The 17767-nt window shown below is 34.3% G+C and overlaps 1 protein-coding gene across 1 annotated transcript; it reads left to right on the top strand.

The window, feature by feature from the left end:
- Nucleotides 1–8897: 8897 nt before the first annotated feature.
- LOC108375925 (uncharacterized) lies at nucleotides 8898–17457 on the top strand (the record flags this gene model as incomplete). Its single annotated transcript, XM_017632085.1, has 3 exons — nucleotides 8898–9271; nucleotides 16493–17010; nucleotides 17233–17457. Coding segments are annotated over exons 2-3 (583 nt in total), but the record flags the coding sequence as incomplete, so codon positions are not given.
- Nucleotides 17458–17767: the final 310 nt, after the last annotated feature.

Here is a 17767-nt window from a genome sequence, read left to right as displayed (position 1 = left end):
CTCCTTGTCTGCCCAATATATTTGCAGTTGCAATGCGAACAGGTTACTTTACGAAGTAAAGTCAAATGCATGTGCGGCGAAGAACTGACCACAAGCTGACTTAAATTTTGTGATTAAATTTACAAAAGAATATTTGAATTGAAAGCTTATTTCATTAGTTTTAAATGCTCTGTGGCAACTTCATGAAATCAATATGGCGAACAAAAAATATGAAATATCAAAATTTGAAAATTGAAATAAAAACGTGATTGTATTTTTCGAATAGTTTTGCCTCAAAAGCGTATCAAATACTTGTTTGATTAGACACATAGTTTCTGAGAAAATAATTCAAAAATATTCGAAATTTTTGTATTTCATCGGCGGTGCACAAACTACGAAAATTCAAAAAAAACTAAATTAAAAAAAAAAAAATACAAAATCCCAATCCCAATTTTCCGACTAAACTGATTCCCTAATAAATGCTCCATTTTTATAAAAATGATTTAAGAGTTGTAAATTACAGCTTTAAAACGTTTTAATACATATATCTTAATTTTCATTGGAATCATTATTACGACACTATTTTTCCTTTATTTTGAAGATATTACTTAAAAAGAAATAAATATACCGCTTAAAGCAGTGGTTTCCAGCTTGTTACCAATTTTTGTTTTATTTAAATTAATCTGAGAGAAACCCCTTTTTTATGGGATTTTCGGTTCATTTTAACTGAAGTTCAGTTAAAAATTTTGGCTATATTTTTTTTTTTTAAATATGTCTACATATGGAAGATAAATCTTCACTTCTGGCAACACTGCTTCATACCACCTTATATTGTGTGTTGCATTTTTTTGCTGCTGCTATTGTTATTTCCTCGGCAATGTTGTTGACATGAAAGTAATAGCAGTGTATTTTCCTGGAAACATACTTTCACAGATACATACTATTTACCTTAGGGTGGTCCTTAAATGTAGGTAGCAAATTTTTACATCAGAATTCCTTAGTTTCAACCCCTAGGTCGATGCTATTATAGTCGAAGATATCACATATAAATTTTGGTCTCGATTGGAGTCGGTTAAGACGAAAAATGACACTGAAGATGGCACAACGCCGACACCGGTTTGTCTGCAAACCAAACTTGACAAGGGATGACGGAAATTCGTTAAAAAAAAAACAAATATTTATTTTTTAAATTAAACATTGCCGTTTTGAGTGACAATCGCAGCCTGACGAATTTTTCAAGAGGCGACCATTTTGACGTAATTTTCACCAGTTTCTAACACATATCGGTCTATAATTTGAGGAATATTAATTTTCAAGCGTTCCATAGTTGAAGATTTATAGATCAGACAATCATGTAACCTGCCTGACAATACGGCTGCAGTGTCTTTCAAGCGGAGATCTTAGCTCTTATTACTAATAGTTATTCTCTATCAGGGCAAGTCACAATAGTCGTTGACAGCTAAGCGGCATTGAAAGTGTTCAGATCCAAAGTAAAATAAAATAAATACATATGTATTTGGAACTTACACGATTTCTGGTAATTGACCGACCTACTATTCCGGACGGCAATAGTTTTAATGAGAAGTTTTTTTTTGTTTTTTGATGTTGCTCGAATCAGGGATCAAATCTTGGACCTACCGAGTGGTAGCGCAAACCTCTCACCACTCGACCACGGCGGCCGTTCGGAAATTTTCCGCATCGCTTACTTACACATCAGCGATACTCTCGGCGTAACGCGCAATACCACGACCCACAGGCTTTGCGATGTCTAATGGCTTAAAGGGCGCATTTCTGCCTTTGTCGAGGGCACTTTGAAGTCAGTATTTTGCTATTCATTTTTAATAGTCGAAAATAAAAAGTATTTATTTTTCCTACGAAGTATATTCACATTCATTTCCTGTTAAATTCACGCTCGATCTATGCGTCATTATAATAAAAGTAGTCTAAAGGTAGTTATCTGGTGAAGGGCTACAGCGATGGAAAAGTAATATCGTACCCTTTTAAATTTAAAAGTATATGCGGTAAAAGCACATCATTTTAGGTATATCTGTAACGTAGCCAAATAATTTTTCAAGAAATGCTTTGCGCATGCACATTAAGATGCATCATTCTCCATACAAAAAAATATAATAAAATATAAATATAAAATAGGTAGAAACAGTTGTTACATCGCAAATAAAAAAATTATTATATTTTAAGATTTTCGCAAAAAAAAATTCCAAAAATATTTAGAATTATGTGAGTTGGAGCGATTTGCAAATACCTTCAAAAATCTCAATATTTTTATACCGTTAATAAAATATTCAAGCATTTTAATGCAGGCCGATCATGTGAGGTGATTTTTTGGACAAAAACATTTTTTAAAACTATTTTTTTTTTTATAAAAACTCCATTTTTGATGATATTTGCAAATGGGTCCAGCTCGCGTAAACACTAATATTTTTAGGATTTTTTTGCGGAAGTCTTTAAATTTAATAGATTATATGTGACCTGGTCTACGGAAAGGGGGCTTAGGTGTCAAAAAATCAATTTTCACTTTTTGGTTGATTCGGATGGAAGATGAGATGCTTTTTCACGTGGTGAAAAGCAGAAAATCCTAACTTGCTTAGAAGTGTACTAAAAATGTAGAGAAAGAAGAGTAAAAATACGACAAAACTACACACACTAGCAACTTACACTTACACGATGAACAATAATAATATTCCGACCAACAACAACACTTACTGGACCAACAACAACACTTACTGGACGTCCGGCGCGGAGAACAATTAACGAGATAATGAGAAACTGACGAAACGAGTTGCTTACTTTTAACAGCTTTTTCACAGAAAACTAGTTTTCGCACGTAAGCTCCCTTTTCGTAGACCAGGTCACATATAATTCCAGTGGGAAAACAGTGACTTTTTTTGGTGAGGCGCCCTAATGTAAATTTAAAATCGTATGGCGCCGTGACGGCTCAGAGACAGCGTATATTTCGTTTTAAAACGTCATGGTGAATATCTCGGAGTAAAGTCACTCATCTTTTCTAAAACACGGCTATGTTTAAAACTGCTCGAAGAGATTCCTTTCACGGTCGTTTTTTATAGCAACATTATTTTTTATATTCCAAATGTTGATATGGTTTTGCGGGAGAGGTTATCCTATTTTTTTAATATCTACATTTAAAAATACATATTTACTTTTTATGAATATTTAGGTAAAATTTTTGAGCGAATTAGGTACAGTTTGAAAAATTAGTTTTCCATCCCTGGTAGGCTATGAGCTATAAGATAACATCAGAAACAAACAGCAAATTTTTAATGAATTTGTTATTTGTTCAACAAACACACCGACTAAGCATCTAGGAATTAAAATGTTGTATTATAAATCGGGCTCAATTTGCTCAATTAACCACATGTATAAAATTAGTAGTATATGTATGTAATTATGTACATCTGACAAAAATTTTTCAAGATTTTCCTATGTTCTTATAAGTATGTATGAACATATCATAAAAAAATTCTTTTCACAAAGAGCCTTACTTTCCTGAAATTCATAAGCAACAAAATCTTAACATTTTAAACTTTTTAAATTTTTGTACACAAAGGTCGAGTGCCTATTAACCCCGACCATTCGGCACGAGTTCTCTGTCAAGAAATTCTCTGCCAACACCATTCCACGCATATTAAACTTTTTTTCAAACACAAACACACACACACACACATGTACGCACCTCGCTCAGCTTATCACATTTTAAACGGCCTGCAAAGAAAATCTTTACTCTGCCGTATACATACAAACTCCTCGCCGCACTCTCACACGTTATGGTGGCACGTGTTGTATACGTAACTTAATGGTACAGAGTGCTCTGAAATCCCGTTACGAGTTGCGCAGTAGAAAAAAAAAAAACCACAACAACAATAACAAAATGAAGACAGTTAGCACACAGGTGGTGATAATCGTGTCAGGGCGAAAGTGAAGGCGTGTGTATCTATGAAATATGTACATACATATGTATGTATTGCATCATCCGGATAAAGTAAGCAGATAAATAAAGACGGCTCATATGCTTTGTTATATCTCTGTATCTCAATTTAGCAGTTTAGCAGCGGCAAAGATTGTAAGCATCCTTGATTAGCTTGTAGTATTATGTCGTTATGGGTATTACCCGAAATTTAAAGTTAATAACACCTCGCTCTTAACAGCCGACTACTAAAACATAAATTTGAATATGTTTGAGACGTATGGCGCAAAACATTGAATGCTCGGCTTTAACCCCCTCTCTCTTTTTACCCTCCAAGGCAGTGTGTAGTAGTAGTATATTTATTTTATTATATTATATTATATGCAAAGTTTTCAAAATGGGTTTTATATGTAAGAGCAAGATTTAAAATATAAAGGCAGAGTGTGTTGTATTTAAAAAAAATTGTTAAATCACTAAGGGTCAGCACGCTAATTACCGATTTAAAACAAAAAAAAAAATACCTTAACAAAAATATAATACAACACATTTTACAACAAGTCCCCAGCATTCTGGCTTGGTGAACTAACCTGTCCGTTACGTTCAAGTACATCGGGGCTATGACTTTATAGTTTGCCTATAAGCGATTTAATACATAACCATTAGTCTCTTAATAAAGATTTATGTATTGGCATGTGGAACGGTTAACCACAGAGTCTATATTTTCTAAAATTAGAATTCCACACCAAACATTTCAGGTTTTTAGCGCTCTATTTAGCTATAAGTTCTATAAAATATCGACGAGAGTGCTGAAAAGCATGTTGTATTGGATCCCACATTTTGAATTTTTGAAAACTGATTTTAGGTTTGTAATCAGCGACTCAAAGAACCTTGGGGTATTAAATTTCATAAAAATCTGAAATCTTTTTAAATCCATCAGCTATTTTGAATTTATGAAAACTTATTTCAGTATTGTCATCAATGACTCAGAGAACCTTTGGATATGAAGTTTCACAAACATCTGAAAATTTGTCAAAAATCCATCCGCCATTTTAAATTTTTGAAAACTGATTTCAGTTTCGTAATCAGCGACTCAAAGAATCTTGTACTATTGAATTTCATATATATCTGATTTTTTTTTAATCCACCCGCCATTTTGAATTTTTGAAAACTGATTTCAGTTTTGTAATCAGCGACTCAAATAACCTTTGGATATTAAATTTTCCCCATATTTCGATACATGTACTCTACTTAAAAGTTATGGCAAATTTCCGGTCGGCTTTAGTCAAGCCCTGGTCAAAGCAACCGCAAAAAATATAGAAAAATGTTTTTTTTTTTTTTAACAGCGATCGCCCCTCGTCAAGCAATGGCAAACTTCTGAGTGTATGTATTTCTGCCATGATAAACAGCTTCTCATAAAAATACAATCACCATCCGAAGTCGGCGTAAAACTGTGAAACAACACATCAAAGGCGCACGCCACAAATCGGGAGAGAAGCTCGGCCAAACACTAACACATTGTGTAGGCGCCAATCTGTTATTATGTATGTAGTGCTAAAGCAGAGCTAAACGTCCAATGTAGCCAAAGAATGCAGAAGGATCATCAACCTACTAGCATCTAAAGGCTCCTTGACTGTTATAAGGGCTGATGAGCTGGCAAAGTGAGGAATGGAAATATCCGGAGTAAAATATTAGGCGGGTAAAATATATGGCGGACCCTTGCACGGTGGCAGCCACTCTAATCTAGCCTAACTTTAACCGAACACTTGCTTGGGTTCAATTTTGTCAGTGCCTATATCCAGGTAATACTGTAGATTTTCTTTGCTAGTTAGTGCGTATGGATGTCAGGTCTCACAGTGGGCTGTGCGAATTTTTGGCATGCTGTGCGTAAAGTAATGCTATCAGCCAAGAAAATTCACAACAAGAATTTCTTCTGCGCTATTCAGTCAATCATTCCATCAACGAGGGGAATACAATTATACCTACCTATATATATTTACATATTACATTATTTATACAACTTAATTAAGTGTGTTCCTTAGACTGTACAAGAAAAAAACTTCGCTAAGGTATTTTTCAAGGCAATTTGGAATTTTTTTTTTTGCCGAACGTAGGGTCGCTGTTTTTACGTTTTTCCACATATATTCAGCATTAACAGTCGAATCCTAAAGTAAAACCATCGATGTGTGCATTTTTTATTCCAAAGTTCATTGACCTCAAATACCCCGTTCTAGTACTTACGCACCAGACCTCAGCTCTTATCGCCCTAAAGTACCACCCTAATTTCATTAACTTAAAGTTCGTCAAACATCATTCAACTTTTGCTAAGGAGATATTTTGATTATTCCAGTAGAACTATTCGTCTTAGTCTGCAGGCTGTATCGGAGATACAGCCGCTAAATTTAAACGTAGAATTTGTGGTATGGTTAAGAGCATATCCAAGACAAAAACAAAAGCACACACTAAGAAAAAAATATCGATAACAAAAGCGATAATAATATCAATAGCAAAATCGATAAAACCATCGATAAAAAATCAAAGAAAATATCGATATCAAAATCGATAATAATATCGATAGCAAAATCGATAAATAAATCGATTGAAAATCTATAAAAAAATCGATTACAAAATCGATAAAAATATCGATAACAAAAGCAATAACAATATCGATAAAAATATCAACAACACACAAGCGATAACAATGTCGATAGCAAAATCGATAAAAATATCGGTAACAAAACCGATAAAAATATTGATGACAAAATCGAGAAAAATATCGACAACAAAATCGATAAATATATCTATAGCAAAATCGATAAATAATCGATAATAAAATCGATAAAAAATCGATCACAAAATCAATAAAAATATCGATAAAAAAATCAATAAAACATCGATAAAAATATCGATCATTCCTCAAGTTCCGAAAATATCGATAGCAAAATCAATAACAATATCGATACAAATTTCGATAACAAAATATAACAAAATATCGATTATTATATCGATAAGTCGCGAGAATCCCGAAAATCTCTAAAATCCCGAAATAGTTCCCAGATTGAGTCTCTGTGCTTCTATCTATATTCTTTTCTCTTAAGCTACCTTTTATTTTAATCTTTCTTCCTCTATCTTCATCTATACTTTTATCGGTATCCTCATCCTCATCTCTTTCTTAATATTTATCTTAGTTTTTTATTTTTATGTTTATCACATTTTTCATATACATGTTCCGCTTCACCTTTGCCTTTTATAAATATTGCGCCATCTGTTATTCAAAAGCCGAAATACCTACACACACACATACTCTTCGTCGCCTTCTCTTACTTCCAACGCATGCACGTGTTTGCAAAACGATGACGAAGTGATTTTGTAAGGGAAATCATTCAAGCCCATATATTTGAATCAAATAAACATACTTAGAAGATATCAACCAATACTTCCCATATACCAAACGAAAGGAAAACTGAATTTTTGATTAAAGAAAACAAAAACAAAATCATTTGAGCGGTTTACAAGAATTTTGGTAATTTTTTTAACAATTTTTTGCCTTAAAATGCTCAACATTGGTTGAATTTGTATAAAATCTGTACACGATAATATTTCTATTGCTCCAAAGAATCTATGTATATCCCGAAAATGAAAGTTATATCTGCAAATCATAAGCTGCTGGAGCACTTTAAAGGATCAAATATGACCCCAAAATAAGCCAATGTTTAACGTTCTTTTTACGACAGAAACCGAATTGGTTACTTACAAAAATGAATCTGTCGATAGGTCTGGAATTTTATCTTTGAAACGCCACACTTTTCTTTCAAATCGCTTCATTAGTTCTCGTGCAATAAGCGTTTTCGTGAAGCTCTAAAAATTACAACTACAACATTTCAGCATAGCCTCCATATCGAAACGTAAGACGTGTTCTACGTCAAAAATTTACAACCGAGTGTCACCGAAAAATATAGAAAGCCAAAAAAAAAATCGAAACTGCTTGCAAAAATACTTTAAACTCAGGTGTGCAGGGCAAATGTTTTTGATTGCTTGTGCATCATTGTCATGTGCTCGTGTCTGTCAGTTAGTATGTTTGTGTTCGTCTGGTTTATTTCATTACTTATTTGATTCGTAAACGGCGCATTGCAAAAGGAGCAGTCACGTACATACCTATACATATATGTACTATTTATGTACATATGTATGTATATGCACCTAAGTGTACACCTAAGTACAAGAACAACAATATTTTTACATTTGACGAGCACTCATTTTATTCCCATTTTCTTGACATGCTGTGACAAAGTTCAAACATCCTTTCTCAGTTCACATTCACATACATAAAAGTCTTTGAGAAATGCGAACGTTAAAAAAAAAAAAGTTTTATGAAAGGCAAAGAAAAGTTTGGATAAAATAATAGAATGAGTATTCACTAAAAATATGCAAGGTTGAAATGACAGCACGGGAAGTGGTAGAAATAGAAGAACTATGTAAAAAAAAGAAAAAAAAAAACGGCGCAAACAAAGATAACAAGTCGTAAAAATAAAACATCGAATGCTAAAAGTATTCAATACATTCCATTGAGTATTGTTCTATTGAAAGACAACAAAAACCAACAGAAATCAAAAACACAAAACAAAACTAGGAAAAAAGTGAAAGCTATGCAGCTATACATACAGGGTGTCAAGCTAGCAAAGTACCAAACTAATGCGTCGAGCGGTGGTGTTGCTGGTTTCGGGGGCAGGCGCCGGATGACGCGCTGTGCGGGACATGCGTACTAAAACGGTGAATTTACTGCGCTGCGAAGTAGGCAGCGAACTGATGAGCGCCCCGCCAACACACACACACTCAGTCAGCCAGCAAGCAAGCCTGCATGGGTAGGTAGAGGTAGCCAGCAAGGCGAACGAACCAGCAAGCAGCAGCAGCAGCAGCAGCAGCGGCAGCTAGTTAGGCCAAAGCGGACAGGTTAAAGCGTCGTAGTGCTTCTCCAACGTTGTCAGTCGTCGGTGATAGCAGAGAAGCACAAATGTCGAACTGTTGTGCGTTCTTGCAGCGCGGATAGTAACGCGATTTTGGCATTTTCTTTATTATTCGCCAAGCTTTGGGTGGCGTGTGCGTATGAGTAATATTGAGGGAAATAGTAAAAAAAAAAAAAAATTCCAAATCACTGCGTCGAACATTTGTTAGAGATTTTTTCTCTTTGTTTTTTTTTTTTTTTGTGTTTTGCGTGAATACTTCAACACGATTAATTTGGGTACTCCTAGTCGTGTGTATGTATAGCGGATTGCCTTTGGCTCGGTTTTTTTTTTGCTTAAAATTCAACAAAAGTTTGTGTATCGACGCGCGGGAAACAAGCACTTGCGAACTGTATGTGTACAGCTAAATGAGTTTTTAAAAGGCGGAGAAGTATGCAGCCAACTGGTTGTGATTTGCGTTCTATAGTTCGGTGTGTGTGTGTGTGTGTGCTTAATTCCAATGTATAACATGCAAAAACAGCAGAAATTTAAATGGTTCACAGCTTGTTGAAAAGTGCTCTGAAATGAAAATGACTTTAGTCTTTAAAAACAAAAAATAAATATAAAATAAAATGAATAAATACACATACATACATACCTACAAAACATCTGAAAAGATCACAACCTCTATAAATAGATAAATCAATTACTGTACAGCTAAATAATTTGATGTTGATGAATTGTGTTTGACTTTTAGTGAGGAAAACACACACACACACATACATAAGCTAAATATATACATACATATGTACCTATATTTCTATATCCATTCTTAGTTGAGTGTAAAAACCATTGGTTTCATCAGGTCATTCACAAAACCTAAAGGCAATTTTTAATGCAGACGGTGCCCATAAATAGCCAAAGTTTAACTAACTACGAGTATAATGCGTTTAAGTAAAATGCAAAGTCTAGCTTGCAGTAAGAGTGGGGACACGTATTTTTTTGTTCGATTGTTTATTTATCAGAGCCCGTTTAGAGTATGCATTTTATTATTTTGTGCTAACCGGTTACTTTTTGCTGTTCCTGTCCAAGCCAAAAATAAATGAAAAGAAGTGCCTACTATTTTTGAGCAGAAAATATGTAACCGGTGATTATTTTATTAAAATTTGTAGACATTCTTAAAAAGGATTTAAATGTCGTACTTTTGGATCTGCAAGATCCCGAAAATCCCCAAAAAATGCTAAAACCCCGAAAGTTTCCTAAAAACATCACGAAACCCTGTCACGAAAAGTTTCGGAAAACCCTTGAAAAGTAAAACACAAGACTTCCCGAAAAGTCTTGAAAAAATTCTGATCGATCTAGAGAGAAAATTAAAAGGTTTCGAAAAAAATCCGAAAAATAAAATACGGAATGTCCCCAAAAATCTCGAAAACCGCCACAAATTTTCGGAAAAAATTAAGAAAAGTCTCGAAAAAATTCTGAACGATCCAGCAAAAATCCCGGGAAAGTCTTGAAAGTTCACAAAACCCCGAAAAACAAATCACTGAGTGTCCCGAAAAGTCCTGAAAAAACCCCGAAAAGTAAGACACAAATTATCTCGAAAAACCTTAGACGATCCCGAGAAAATATTGAAAAATAATCCTAGGCGGACCCGTCAAAATATCGAAAAATTGCCTACGAAATATCCCAAAAAAATTCGAAAAAATCCGAAAGCTTCCAAATAAATCCCGAAAAGGGAAATATTAAAAATCACGATAAGTCCTGAAAAAAGTCTAAAGCTTCCCGAAAAATGTTTAAGTCTCAAAACAATAAAAAAAAATATTTCGAAAAAGCACGGCGTCTAGAGAAAAAATTAAAGTTTCAAAAAAAGACTCGACACAAATCCGAAAAATAAAATACGCAATGTCCCCAAAAATCTCGAAAACCGCCACAAAATTTCCGAAAAAATTCAGAAAAGTTCTGAACGATCCAGTAAAAATCCCGAAAAAGTCTTCAAGGTTCACAAAATCCTGAAAAACAAATCACGGAGTGTCTCGAAAGTCCTGAAAAAACCCCGAAAAGTAAAACACGAAAAATCTCGAAAAACCTTAAACGATCCGAGAAAATATTGCAAAATAAACTATGAAATATCCCAAAAAATTTCAAAAAATCCGAAAGCTTCCAAATAAATTCCGAAAAAATCCCGAAAAGTAAAGTACTCAAAATCACGAAAAGTCCCGAAAAAATTCTAAAGCTTTCCACAAAAATTTTTAAAAGTCTCAAAAAATACAAAATATATTTTAAAAAAAGCACGGTGCTCCGAAAAGCCCAGAAAAGTGCCAAAAACACCTAAACGGTCCCGGAAAAACTTCGCCAAGATATTGAAAAGTCTAAAAAAAAGATTTCCAGAAAAATCTCGAAAAACAAAACATGGAGTGTCGCGAAAACTCCTCAAGAACTTTCCCCCAAAAAAAACACTCAAATTAAAACACAAAGTATCTCACAAATATTGTAAACAAACCCGAAAAAAAAACAATCGAGAAAATCTTGAAAAAGTCTCAAAAGAAGACCCGAAAAAAAACCCAAAACACGGAGTGTCCCGAAAAGTCGAGAAAACCTTTAAAAGTCTCGAAAAAATCCAAAAAAAAACGGGCATAATCGGGAAAGTTCCGAAAAGATTGCGAAAAAATCTAAAAGTTTCGAAAAGTAAAAGCCGAAAATCTCGAAAAAATTTATGCAACATTGTGAATAGCAGACCTTCGTCAATTTTACCTCTGACAATTTTTGGGTCTCAGTTTAACTAAGCCTGGGCAATGGCGGATGAAGTGTTCGACGTTCTCAATTTCCTCGTTCTCCCCACAGCCTAAGCTAGCTAATTTTGGCCACATTACAATTCAATTTTGAGTCTAATAATAATAATAATAGTTGATTGGCGCTTACACATATTTTAGTGTTTGGCCGATCTTCTCCTCCTATTTGTGGCGGGCGCCTTAATGTAGTCACACAGCGGAATCTATAAGTATAACTAAACCAGTAAAACAATGGTACTTTCTTCCAGAACTCGCTATTTCGGTTTAAGAAAAAATATTCGATTTAGAGAATTCTGTAATTAGCAGTTCGTTAATTTCTAGCAAAGCTTTAATCAAAGTAAAACGCTAAGTGCTTCATATTTCAAAGGCTATGTTATCTGACTACTGGATGTATAAAGTATAAAAATGTTGTTACAGTACAAACAATGAAGCGCATACAAGCTAACGTTATTTATTTTTCACCCTTTGAGCAGTCTGCCTAAAACAAAAGACTTTATCTCATGAGCGCTGTTGGAAAAAAATCTTGCATTTTATAATTTCGGTTTTCCGCTGTCAAAAACACAAATGAATAGATCACAGCAAAACAATGACAATTTTTCAAAGAAGTGTGCTACAAAAGAAAATCCCTAAAGAATTGTCAAACCCACGCAATAGCAAACTAAAAAATACAAAAAAAAAAAACAAGTACATAGTACTGAAAGCTGGCGATGTCATTAACAGACTGTCGGTAACTATAGCTCATGCAGTAGCTATGTATGTACATATGTTTCTGTGCTTGTTGAAATTGTGAATTTTTAATGCAAATTGCGACTAAAATTAAAATTGCTTATGTGGACTTATTAACCTATCTACAGTCATGGGTCATAAACATAGAAACGACAGTTCATATTGCATAAACATACATACATACTCGTTAGGCTTAGAGAATGCCTAGGGCAGCACAAACTCAGTTTAAACTTGTTACAAAAATTATGGAAAACAATTTAGAAATACCATTGAAGGCATTTACTTTGCATTAAAGTTATTAAATGCAGGACAGTCACTGCATGAATTAATTTCTAAGGAAGAGGCGAATGCACGTAACAAGTCGCTCGAGTTCGCCTGTAACAAGCGCTCTTAAGCCGAATATAATTGTGCGAAGATGTAAGCCCGTATACACATACATACATACGTAGTAAGTATCCAGTCGGAAATGGTCATATGTAGCCACGTGCACTGGAATGCATCGACTTTTTGATTTGTTTGTAGCTTTAAAACAACACATCATCCCTTCCATTGCACTATGGGTATTTTGATCAGATTTTGTGGCAAAAAGTCGTTGCTCGTACTTACAAAAATAAACTTTCTGCCTAACTGCTTAGCGGGTGGCCAAAGTCGTTGTATGTAAGCGAAATATTAGAATTGTTTTTATGTTCTATTTTTTACTACTTTTTTCGAACAGCCATGGTTGAATAAATAATTATCGAAAAAATGTACATAAATTTTGAAAATTCAGAAAAATTTAGGTAATTTTAAGATATTTAACTGGTGTTATTTTTATTTCTCTTTTAGAGAAAAATGCATACTTCTGACATAACCATTAATTAATTTTTATTTGTTAAAAATGAAATATGAAAAAGCTTTTTAAGTTGTGCGCCGTAAAGAGAGAAAACAAAGAGCTTTTTACAATTTTGTTGCTGCAAAGGCAGCTCCTTTTAACTTTTCAACCGAAAAATTTGGAAATTCATTACTTTCAGATTTTCAACTGAAATTAATATAATTTGGCAATATTTTTTCAAAAATATCCACGATATAAATAGCTTTTATAACTAAGTAGAATTTTTATTTTTTGATATAAATATTTAGAAAAAAAACTGCATTCAAACTTTTTCAATATAACCGCAAATAAAAAAGTGACCCCTTTAGACCCCACGGGATTTTGTTTTGCAGAAATGTGGAAAATCATATGCCAATCAATAAAAAAAAATGTTTTTTGAGTACCCTCATGCTGCTTGGTCATAGATAATTTTTGCCACAAAAATGGTTCAAATTACCCACAGTGATTTGCTATAGAATGCAACAATTCGGTTATCTCAATTATATGGCTACAAATCTTCGTCTACACATTACCCACTTGCCTACATTGCGATGCTTATTTTCATACAATCGTATTCGTTAATCTCTTCGTGTTGGAAAAAGGTAATCCATTCCCCATTTTATTATTTGGTATTCAGTAAGCTGTCTCACGTCGCTAGTGTAAAAAAAATCACTAATTTGTCAGCTGGCTATAAACAGGAAATATTTGTTAAAAATTAATTAACTAATTTAAAAAAATCTGCTGTCCGTGGACTCGAATCTCTGATCTTTGGCTTGTCACGCTACAGCTTTGCTCGAGCGATTATTACGGTTGTTGGAGCACCACGAACAAAATGACATATTTACCACACATTTTTGTTGCACTTCTTGCGACTTCCTCTTACTGAATACCCAGTTCCTGTCAAGCCAAAAAAAGAGTCAAACACTCACTATAATTGAGAGTTAGCTTTGTGAGGATAAGGGGATCCCATGACTAGCTGCGGTTTATCCAGAAAGACTACACTCTTTTTTTTTCTCGGTGGCTGCCTTTCCTGACCACTCCTCAGAGGTCAGGCATTCCCCAAGCATAATTAAACTTACTATCTAATATGTATAGATCGGATTTTTATGTATGTATGTTATGTTTTTGTGCATGTGTCAAAAATTATAAATTTTGCATTAATACACTTTTGAAGAATGTGTGTCATAAAAGTCCAACTGAGCAAACAGGCCAGCAAGCTCTGCTAATGCGTTGTTATCCTTTCTCGCGGCATCAAATGTTTTTTTGTCAAAAACAAAAACGTAGCACTCTGGTTGCATCGAAAAATGAGAAAAACACAATGTCCATACATACATACATAAATATGTATGTACATACAACATAACAACATAAATCCCATTGTACAGTGAGTACTTTGTTCACACACAATTTAACGTCACCTAACCATTATTCATGCACCTCTTTGGCAGTAGCGCAGTAGATTTATGCTGACATTTGACCCGCAACGGAGGTTAACTGTCACACATCACACGTACCTTAAGTGCTGCATCTTTATGTGCGCTCAGTTGTGGGGGTTTTTCCTCTTCTCGACAGCCTAGTGGTTGAGGCATGCTTCTTGTGGATTACGAGCTACATAGACAAGTGTTGGTGTGGAAAAGTATGTATGTGTGTAGTTAAATCATGCGCTGTGACAGATTTTAATGATTCATCTTTTTTCTTTTTATTTCTTTTATTTCTTGCTAGTGACGAATGAATTAATTTTGCAAGAAATGTCAACGAGTACATATTGTGGTAAACACAATGTTGCTACTAGCGTGCAATAGTTACACGCTATTATACTTTTAAGGCGCATACTTTTGTTAACAGCATTCATTTGTAGCGTGTTTTCACTCAAAGTACGTAATCGTCTAGTTTTGAATTGCGCTTTTTTTTGGCGCGCTGCTGCCTTAAGTGCCTTTTTGTTATATTTAGCGGGAGGCAAAGTTTATTTATACTTCTCGTTTTTTTGGAGTAGATAATGAAAATGTTTAGATCTGAAATAAATATACATACGTATGTGTATATAAGTATAGAGGAAACTAAAAGAGCTGGTAAACAAGTACACATTCACAGCTTTAATGACTTAAGATGCTGTTAATTACTTCCGCGCGTTAACTTGATATACATACATCACCTTGAATGAGTGGTGGTTCGGATAGCATTAACCTTTGCAGTTTTTCTTGGTACATCCACGAAACGTTACATAGTTACATAGGTATGCATAGGTACATATGTATGTATGTATATATGGGTATGGAATATTAGTAGGTAGGTGCTGTCATTAGTGATAAGCTTATGAAAAAAGTGTAAAGATTAAAATACGTGCATACTTCCACTATTTACATTGCCGTCGACGTGTGAATAGCGCACTCTTTTGATGCTCAGTACTGACAGTTTTCATACATTTTTTATAAAAATATACCGTGTAAATCCGGGTTTGAAACTTTGCACAAAAGTTTAAACTTAAAAACCTAAGTTTCTTAAAAATGGCGTTGATTTTTTTTTACGTGTTACGCATTTTCTAATATGGCAAGTATGAACGCCTATTTTTTATATGAAAAAAAAACTGCCTCGGCAAAAATTCTCACCTTATTATCTGCTCTATTGATCCTACCTGTTTAATATGCCTTGATTATACTTAATTTGAATTAATTATGTATATTAATGAAGTTTGCAATTTTTATGAAAATATGATAATCAGTTTTATATACAGTATACCACTAAAATCTTCGTATAGCGCTCTGTTTAAACTTTGTTGCCGAAAACAGAGCTAAGTGTGAAATTAAAAAACAAAAAGTTTGAATTTAGATATTTTTAGTAAACATTTACATTTTAGACATATTCAAATTCCAATTTATTTTTTTAAATCTGCATGTAGTTATTAGCTCTAAAAGAAAAAAAAAACGATGATATTCTTCCAATAAAGACTTCGTACACTTGTGTTTTCAATATCGCTTATGCCACTTGTCGTTGAAAATCGTTCATCTCTAATAATGATGTTTCAAAAGTAATGCCGAATTTCCACTAGGCATTGAAATGACGAAAAATGTGTGCCACTTAAAAAAAATGCCTTGCCGAAACGAATTAATTGACAATTTTACTTAACGTAATGGCACAGATATATTTTAAGGCCCAACTTTGTCATACAAATTTTTTATTTTATTTATTTTTTAAATGTAACTTATGCCCAACTGATTGCAATTTTGGAAATTTTATTAATTTAAAGGTTCCTCAGAAAATTTTTGCATAGCTGAAATCGAAAGATATTAAAGAGTGCTTCATAAATGGCGAATTTAGTGCTAAAAACTTAAAGCGCATAAAACTTTCAACAGCTGTAATTAAAAAAGTAATTAAAAAATAAAAAATAATTTAAAAAATATTAGTTAAGAAATCGTTAAACATCATCAATCATGATTGACTGGGTGTCAATCGTGCGACATTCGCGTCGACGCTTTTCTAATTACGTCGGTGCGCGTTCGCCGGTGCGTATACGTCGTCGAAGAAGGCAGTTGGTGGCGCCACCGGCAGCAGCAGCACCAGCAGCAGCCACAGCACAAACACCAACAACTGGCAAGCATGCGTGCAACAGTGCAACAACACCGGTCGGTGGAGCAAAGACGCCCACCACTAGTAGCGGGGCGAGCAATAGTGGTCAAAAGGGTAACAGCAGCAGCAATGGTGGCGGCGGTGCTCAGTATGCCTGCTGCTGCGCTAATGTAAGTGTGTGGATAGCGGGAATTATAAGGCTATGGAAGCGTAATGATGCGCGCTAGAAATCTATCTACAAATATATATCTATGTAAATTTTAATGCATACTTATAGATATTTTAGTTCAAAATATGGTAACGCTGGCATGCATAAGAAGCATTTTCCATTTATAAATTTTAAATACATATTCTTCCTATAAACATTTTCTACTTTTACATAATAACTTACTAACTGTGAGTATTAACGCAACTTGACGTCTCCTTTTCTCTTCNCAACTGAAGGTGTCAGCGTCAATGTTGCCAAGGCGGCTCGTTCACCTGAAGCGGCGTCCCAGCATAATCGCCAACAGCAGCCTGGTAGTGCTAATGTGGACACTGCAAGCAGCGAAGCTGTAAGTGCTAATGTCTACAATAATAACAGCATTAATAAACAATACAATAACAACAACAGCACAAGCTCAGGCGTTTGTGTGTCGCCTATTTATCATTTTAATTGCCTGCAAATGGGTAATTGATATGTACCCACCTACAAATTTTTCGCTTGCTTGCATTTACCCCTTCTGGATTTAAACGCCTAATTAATAACATCGCTACAAACACTTTGCATCTAATTTTTGATTTGCTTTTCCGCAGCGAATTACACCAATTTGCCCATAGTTGGTGAATTATTTCAATTAGTTTTTCCCCCCCTTTACTCAAATCGAGTACATTCTCACAGTTAACCTCAAACTACATTTTATTTCTAAAATTCGTAACAGTCTCGTTTTATTTATTTCACGCGCAAACTGGCTCCTATAGGAAATGTCAACATTACTTC

The sequence above is a fragment of the Rhagoletis zephyria genome, unplaced genomic scaffold, assembly GCF_001687245.7.
Source record: "Rhagoletis zephyria isolate East Lansing unplaced genomic scaffold, Rhagoletis_zephyria_1.1 Rzeph_scaffold_09616, whole genome shotgun sequence".
NCBI lineage: Eukaryota > Metazoa > Arthropoda > Insecta > Diptera > Tephritidae > Rhagoletis > Rhagoletis zephyria.
Note: the sequence above shows the minus strand (reverse complement) of the source record. Positions and strands in the feature narration are given on the sequence as shown.